This window comes from Coffea eugenioides, chromosome 6 (assembly GCF_003713205.1).
Source record: "Coffea eugenioides isolate CCC68of chromosome 6, Ceug_1.0, whole genome shotgun sequence".
NCBI classification, from domain to species: Eukaryota; Viridiplantae; Streptophyta; class Magnoliopsida; order Gentianales; family Rubiaceae; genus Coffea; species Coffea eugenioides.
The window spans coordinates 4357827-4366064 of record NC_040040.1 but is presented as its reverse complement, the minus strand read 5'-3'; the positions used below and the strand labels follow the sequence as shown (position 1 = coordinate 4366064).

Sequence of the window (8238 nt, the reverse complement as noted above, 5' to 3'; positions counted from 1 at the left end):
AACATTGAACTGATGATATTACTTAAATATAGCAATTGGCTACGCTGCACTTTGACTTAGTGGGCTGCATAATGCAACCTACCCTAACTTTTCCTGTACAGTTAATGCAGTCGCATTTTCCCTGAACTTCCCGATACATGAAAGACTCTGACGTCAAGAGCCCGCATTCATTCTTTGGCTCCGCCCCAGAGTACCAATTTGTATTCCGAACATTAGGCTTTACATATCTTGTAAGTAGTGGGAATTCATATGTCCCGTCATATGCCCCCTCACATTTTGAAAATTACACATACCTCCCCTAAAACATAGGTTTGGATTTCACCTTGATGATGTAAGACTAAAAATGTATATGAATGCCCAAAATTGCCCTCATTTAAATTTCCTTAGTATGAATAATCATAAAAAATTTTTAAAAGGCAAAACAGCAACAAAAGTGCAAGTTTGGGGTAATAATTTTAGTACAGTCTATCAAATTATACTTTATCGTAATCTAGTAGCTTTTTTTATGCTCAATAATATGAATAATTGGGTTGTTGGCATGATAATTGCTTCCACCATCATCAATAGCAATAGCATATCTGAATGAAAGAAGGAATGAGACATCTATCTTGATTAACATATTTGAGTGATAGAAGGTTATAATTTAATGGATATGTCTAAAATAGTTTGGCCACAATATATGGCCTGGTCAAAAAGAATTGTTTTCCTTTTTTTTTATTATCTTTTTCCTTTTTTTATCAATGGCTTGTCTTTTGAAAAATTATGAAGGTTATTATAGTCATTGTCTATCATCAAATGAGGTAAGTGTAATATTGAAAACTTCAAGGAAGTTCAGTGAAATTGTTAGAGAGGTTTCTGAAATTATCCCAATGGGAAACTGATGGTGCATCTCATACTTCAATCTTTTAAATAAAAAAAAAAAAAAAAAAAAAAAAATCCCTCAGCAGTCAGCAAAGACCTTAACCGAATTTCAAGTTGCTCGAAAGGTCTGGAGTGGGGAGACGTGGATCGCGAAGGCAAATCCATTACTGGACTCAGATATGTTCTAAATTTTAAGAGAGGCTACGTGGAAATGTAAGAAATAAAAATCCAGGACCAATTCCAATGGAAACCAAGACCATTTCTGGATTCATGTTTCTTCGTGGTCGAGTAAAAACGCGAATCAAGTCAGTGGAGGAGGGTACAATGTCGGTTGTGGAACTCTGAAATGGGCGCTTTATGTTGTCTTACTCATTTGATGTTGGATCTTTATGAAAATGCACCCACCTCACATCTTTTTCTAAGGCCAGAAACGTGCAAGATCATTACAAGAATCATTACAAGAATACGTGTATGTAGATAGATGCATATATTATCGGGCAGGTAGTGGGAAACTGGGAATGTGCCTGAGACAAGTTTGTTTTGAGGGTAGAGAGTTTCACTTTAGGGAAAAGCCCGTGGAGGACCATTATAGTGATTTCGGTATTTGTCCAATCTTTATCACCAGTCTGGAGAGGTCTCCAAATGGCTATGGTGGGTATCGTTTTTCGGCCTCCAAATGGCTTGGCTTACCCTTCCAAGAATGCATCATATATGTGAAGACAAAGACCGAAAGATCCTTTTGTGATTCGTAGCTGTGGGGGTATACGCATTTTAGTGAAGAAACCTGCAGAAAAAAAAGAATTACAGATTTCGGACGAATGCTTCAGAAGGAAAATGCCATTTTAGTGACAAGGCATGCAACTTTTGTCATTTCAACTTCAGTGAAGGCATTCAAGAAGATTAATATACAAGTCTTTTGACCTTTTCTGCTCTTCTGCATAATTGTCGCATTCAGCCTTCTAACTTTAGCTCTAGTTTAGCACAGTCATTAAATTTTAAATACCAACTATTTATTCTGCTTGATAATTCATTTTTCAAAAACAAAATTCATTTATGCATAAGAAATGTTAAAATTCATTTATAACTTTAATTACTTCTTGACTTTCTCTTAGCTTTTGCGGCAAGGATTGGGTTGAATAGTAAAGCGGAAAGGGTTATAAATAAAAAATCTCAAGTTCAAGTCCTCTCACTAAAAACAAAAAAAAAAAAAAAAAACTTCCCATAGTTTTAGTCAGAGGACTTTGCAACACACTACAAATTATATTTGTTAATTATTTAAAAATTAATAGAATGTTATAAATATGCAATATTGATTTGAAAAGGTAGAATACCAACTAACTGTATAACATATAACCAATAAAATGATAGGTATGCCAAAAAGAAACTCAAAATTTGTTTTGAAATTCAGAAATCTTAGTGTTGAATTGCGATTTCAAAGAGTATGAAACGATGATTATATTTTTCAACTATGGAAAATAACATAGTGTGCCTACGGGTAATAACAACAAAGCACTAAAGAACTCCATTCTATTGTTGTGGAGCATTTTTATGTTATTTTTTCTTCTATTCTCCCTTGCCATTCCTTTATAACAAACAAATTTATGTGAAATTGTAAAATTTTCATTACTCTTTGTGTACGGTGTTTGTACTTATTCTAAATTTTGGTATATATTTACCAACCGAATGCTATTCATGCATTAAGCAATTGTGTACGAATAACAAGGTTATATATATATATAATGATATATCAAGTTATATATATGACAAATACAACAACGTTGTAACTGCATCAAAATGCCATCCTTGCTTGCATTTGTACTTTGTAGATATGATTTTGTATTAATTGAAGCTGCTAAGCATTCATTTTACTCAGACCCATGCACCCGGAAAGGTTCTACTGCCAAGTGCTTGTTTTCTCACATCATTAGTCAATTATTATCTACCGGTGCTTAGGCCTTCTTATACAAGAAACAGGAGCATCCGAATATTAGTTTAAAACATCGTGAAGTTAGCACTTGCAAATGAGGCTAGGAAAGTAGGAAGAAATTCGTTATATGAGGGGGTGAATGTCGATCGCCATGTATCACATAAATGAAGAAGCATATGCAAATGTCGCCATGTATCACATAATCAGCATTTGGTCCTGCAGTTGGCGACTGCGAATGCTCACCCAACCTTTTTGTCAGAAACCAAGCTGCAATCAAATGCCAACACAACAACATGCACCGCAGTTACTAGCGAAGAAATGAACATTACAAACTTTTTTGGGGTCGTCATTTTCGAACTAGAAAGATGTATGTATACTCTGGTGGTAAGAATGATAGTGCTCTCATCTCACTCATTCCCCCGGAACGTTTCCACAAATGCAATGACCACATAAGCACTTTATCCGTGCCCACAAATTCTTCCACTTTCAGAAAAGATCTACGTAAATGCAGATGGTAGGAAGGGGTCGGTACAATAATGTTTCTAAAGTCCATTATCGTTTCCCCCCAAGGGTTTTCCGAAATAAATCTGTTAGTACCAATTTTCTCGTGTCTAGAGTAAAACTTTTGGCTCCGCAGATCGATCTACCCAATTTCACATACTCTACAAATGCTGAGATAAAGCCATGGGCAAAAGGAAAAAAGAAAAAAAAAATTCATGCTAGGGATTTTAACAACTTTTTCATCCAGTAAATTTGCTTTTCAGTGTTTGATGTTTAGTAGAGATCGATCTAGGTTCTTCATCCAGTACTAATTTCAGCTTCTTGTTCCTAAACGTTAAGATGTTTCTGAATTCTTTGGTGTTGAGCGAACCACACCATACAATACACTATTCCGAAATGACTGGAGCTTAATGTGACGTAAAAAGAAAAAACTGGAGCTTATCGTTTCCAATATATAGCCAGTACAAAAGCAATGGTAATGGCTGGCTATCATCATAACTAGTTAGCGACTCGTACAAAATATCGAACATCAAATCCAAATTAATTTATGTGGTTCATCTCATATAAAATCTTACTCATTTTTTTTTCCACTCAATGATTTAACAAACTTTCATTAATTATGTAAGCTCTTGGCGAGTAAGAAAACTGATTTTGGAGAGAACAGTGGCAAGTCTTGATCCAAAAAATCAAAATTTCCCGATTTTTTTTTCATCCACTCAAAATCCCTGTCCAACTCAAGACAGAATTATATTATATATATCCGTCGTTAATTGTCTTGCTCTCTCCCCGGACAATCCAAGACGTACTTCTGTCTGTCTATAAAAACCGAAAACATATATTCAGGAAACCGTGAGTGACACTTTAGATTGTAAGCAAGATGAAGTGCTACTACTGTGATCATGAGCTTGTGCGGGCTTTGTCACTTGTTTTCGTATGTTTATTGCTATCACTGCTAAGCATTAAGAAGGTTGACGCGTCGCACCAGGTTTATCCGGAATATCAAACTCTACCTGCTGTGAAGGTGAAGCAATTGGAACACAGAACCGGCTATCATTTTCAGCCTCAAAAGCATTGGATCAACGGTACCTCTTCTTCCCTGTTAACTTCCATGCATGTTATTTACTACTGTCAAGGATGAATGGGCTTCATGCATGTTATTTACTACTCTCAGATCTCGGCTAAATTGCCAAATGCTTCCTACATCCCATATCCTCAGACACAACCGACCGACATCCTCAGACAAACAATCTATCTAGCTAGATATGATCAGTTCGTTTTGCGTATTATTCTGTGTTATGCTTTAGGCTTAAGCGCTGCTTGTGTCAGATGCTGCTGCATAAGTCATGACTCTTGGGTTCTGGTGGTTGGTAATAATATGTGTTTGCAAAAGAAAACAAATTTACCAAATGAAGAAAAAGAGGAGGATAATATTCACTAATCATTTCCATTTAACTTTCATGGCCAACATCAGAGCACATGTTAACATCTTACTGAACTATATAGTACTTAATTCTTTTCGTCTTTTAAAAGTTTTGCTAATGAATTTATATTTCTTTTCCACGGGAACTCAACGGGCGTTAAAATGATCAAGAGCAGATCCGAATGGTAAGCAAACTAACATGAATTTCTTTCTCCTCCTTTCACTGAAACGGACGATCTTCTCTTTCTTTTTGGTTCGTTTCCTAAATACATCTCTTTGTTGATTAACTTTTATAACCTAAAAATTCAAAATTTTTTTTTTTTTTTTTTTTTGGGTGGGGTGCTGAGCAGGGCCGATGTATTACAATGGAATTTATCATCTCTTCTACCAGCATAACCCTTATGGTGCGGTCTGGGGCAACATAGTATGGGGCCATTCAGTGTCAATGGACTTGATTAATTGGAAAGCATTAAAGCCCGCAATAAAGCCCACAAAACCATATGACAAACACGGTTGTTGGTCCGGCTCAGCCACGATCCTTCCAGGCAACAAGCCCGTTATCCTCTATACTGGGGTAGTAGATGAGAACCAGACACAGGTCCAAAACTATGTACTACCTGCCAACATATCCGATCCATATCTTGAAGAGTGGATCAAGCCCGACGACAACCCGTTAGTCGTTGCTGAACCGGGCGTTAACAGGACAGCTTTCCGCGACCCAACAACCGCGTGGATGGGACGGGATGGCCACTGGAGAATCCTGATCGGTAGCAGGAGAAAACACACGGGGATTGCCTATTTGTACAAAAGCAAGGATTTTATCAAGTGGGTTAAAGCTAAACATCCGTTGCATTCAAAGGATAGAACTGGGAATTGGGAGTGCCCCGATTTTTTCCCGGTTGCGAGGGAAGGAAAAAAGGGACTGGACAATTCAATGATTGAAGAACAAAACGTTAAATTTGTGTTAAAAGTTAGCCTTGATACCACCAGATACGATTATTATACGGTCGGTAAATACTTTCCCGAGATCGACAGGTACATACCTGATAATACTTCCGTGGATGGCTGGAAAGGATTAAGATATGACTGTGGAAATTTTTATGCTTCCAAGAGTTTCTTCGATGCCAGCAAGAATAGAAGGATCCTGTGGGGTTGGTCCAATGAATCGGACACCAAAATGGACGATGTTGAAAAAGGATGGGCTGGAATTCAGGTATTGTAGGATCTTATACTAATAATAGCCTAGCCTATCTTTTCAATAGTAAAGTCATGTGTTTGGACAGTTTTTACTAACATACTACTAATTAAGTTTGTTTGTTTGTTTGTTTTTTCTTTTGGTGAATCATTTGATAACCTTCATATGATAGCTCGTATGATAGACGATATGCTTGCTTTACGTCTGTGTGCTAGACACCAGACAGATGTACTACATTCATTCCTTAACACGTGCATTAAGTTTCGATAATTGATTTCACCAGATTTTATCTTTTCTGGTTTGGGTAAATCATAAATGGGAGCTGAAGATGCTAATTCGTCTGCTTTTGAATCGTCGTAGACTATTCCACGTAGAATTTGGTTGCATCCTAATGGAAAGCAACTGTTGGCCTGGCCTATTGAAGAAGTGGAAAGTCTTAGAGGACACAAGGTTCAGTTGAGGAACGAAAATATGAAGAAGGGAGACGTTGTTGAGATCAAAGGAATAACAGCTGCACAGGTTAGGTTTGCGTAGGATATTCGGGTTTCGTTTACGCTGTCGATCATACTATGGATTAATATATTATGGCATCGTTAACCGAACCCTAAGAGCAAATTACAGGGCTGATTGAATGTGCTTTGCTTTGACATGCACTTGCAGGCTGACGTTGAAGTAGTGTTCTCGTTTCCAAGTTTGGACAAAGCGGAGCGGTTGCACCCTAGTTTGGACCACCTTGATGCTCATGAGCTTTGCAGTCGAAAGGGCTCAAGTGTCCATGGAGGACTGGGGCCGTTTGGTCTTTTAACGCTAGCTTCAGGAAAGCTAGATGAATACACTCCAGTCTTCGTTAGGGTATTTAAGGCCAAGAACAAACACAAGATTCTGCTTTGCTCTGATGCTTCAAGGTTGGCTGATCAGATCTCAACCAGCTAGCAGCATTAAATCTTTGGTTTCTGTCTTTAAATGGTCGTGCTAATCTTGCATGTAGTATTAATATTTACTATTACCCTTGGTCTTGGCAGCTCCTCCCTAAAGAAAGGGTTGTACAAGCCCTCATTTGCAGGCTTCTTAGACGTAGATTTGGCAAAGAAGAAGCTTTCTCTCAGGAGCCTGGTGAAAACTTTCACATCTCCCTCCGTTTTTTTTCTTTTTTTTTTTTTTATTAAAACTAAGAAAAAACTTTTATTGTGTTTTAAAAGATATTCGTAATGAATGAGATGTATTTCTGTTGGCAGATTGATCATTCTGTGGTGGAGAGCTTTGGCGCCGGAGGCGAAGTGTGCATTACATCTAGGGTATATCCTGCTTTGGCAGTCTCCGACAATGCCCATTTGTATGCATTCAATAATGGCAGCGAGACAGTTGCTATTGAGACGTTGGACGCTTGGAGCATGAAGGGACCTAAATTGATGAACTAATCCAATACGACATGCATGGACCTCATTTTTCCAACTTCATATATTATGTACTGCCTAATGTATTTGACGTACTTTAGCTAGTCAGCGGTTGATGTTTGTTTGGATGGACATTGAAATTTATGACTATAACGATCGTCTCACGGTCAATTGCATTACATCTAGGGTTTATCCTACTTTGGCAGTCTCCGACAATGTCCATTTGTATGCATTCAATAATGACAGCAAGACAGTTGCTATTGAGACGTTGGACGCTTGGAGCATAAAGGGACCTCATTTTTCCAACTTCAGATATTATGTACTGCCTACTATATAAAGAGCCTAATATGTTTGACGTAGTACTTCATATACCATTTTTTGGATGGACATTGAACTATATGACCATAACGATCATCTCACGTTCGATTAATATTCGGTCGGTAGCAACAGCTAATTTTGTTCAAAGTTGCCGGGGAATTCTGAATTTTCAGTGTTTGCTTTTACCAGGGTCCTTGATGGACATTTTAGCCACGATTATTCATGTACTTAATTTTCAAAGCGTCCATAGAGAAGTATGAAATGAAGAATGAACGTGAGAAAATTGCTGGAGCCGAAAAAGTTCTAACAATGCAGGACGTTGTGCAGATGACGTGAACTGGTTGGGATCTCTTTCTCCTCCCATTTTATTTTTGCTTTTCAAGAAGCAAAGATGATTTCTTTCTTTTCTCTTCATTCGGTTTTCCTGTCGTCAGACCCCACGTTTTATTTTGGCCGAACTCAAGACACCAACCGCGATTATTTCCTGGTCAAAAATAGAATAAAACAGGTAGTTAAAAATGGAAAAAGAGATCAAAACTATTGGACGCTTACAAAACGGCCGCAGGTTAATTTCGCAGTTATTTCTCAATCATTCCCATCCATAAGTAATTTTCTGATCTAT

The 8238-nt window shown here is 37.6% G+C and overlaps 1 protein-coding gene across 1 annotated transcript; it reads left to right on the top strand.

The window, feature by feature from the left end:
* The first annotated feature begins 3918 nt into the window (after window positions 1-3918).
* On the top strand, window positions 3919-7657 carry LOC113775008 (beta-fructofuranosidase, insoluble isoenzyme 1-like). Its single transcript, XM_027319712.1, has 7 exons — window positions 3919-4371; window positions 4886-4894; window positions 5060-5922; window positions 6265-6423; window positions 6565-6809; window positions 6927-7017; window positions 7140-7657. Exons 1-7 carry the CDS (start codon window positions 4167-4169, stop codon window positions 7320-7322), a joined length of 1755 nt encoding a protein of 584 aa, XP_027175513.1. The 5' UTR covers window positions 3919-4166; the 3' UTR covers window positions 7323-7657.
* The last annotated feature ends 581 nt before the right edge of the window (window positions 7658-8238 follow it).

Excerpts from the sequence above, each read along its gene's own strand:
- LOC113775008 (XM_027319712.1), top strand. The coding sequence starts at position 4,167 with ATGAAGTGCTACTACTGTGATCATGAGCTTGTGCGGGCTTTGTCACTT. Across the intron at positions 6,424-6,564 it reads AAGGAATAACAGCTGCACAG|GCTGACGTTGAAGTAGTGTT; the intron begins GTTAGGTTTGCG and ends ATGCACTTGCAG. Across the intron at positions 7,018-7,139 it reads AGCTTTCTCTCAGGAGCCTG|ATTGATCATTCTGTGGTGGA; the intron begins GTGAAAACTTTC and ends TTCTGTTGGCAG.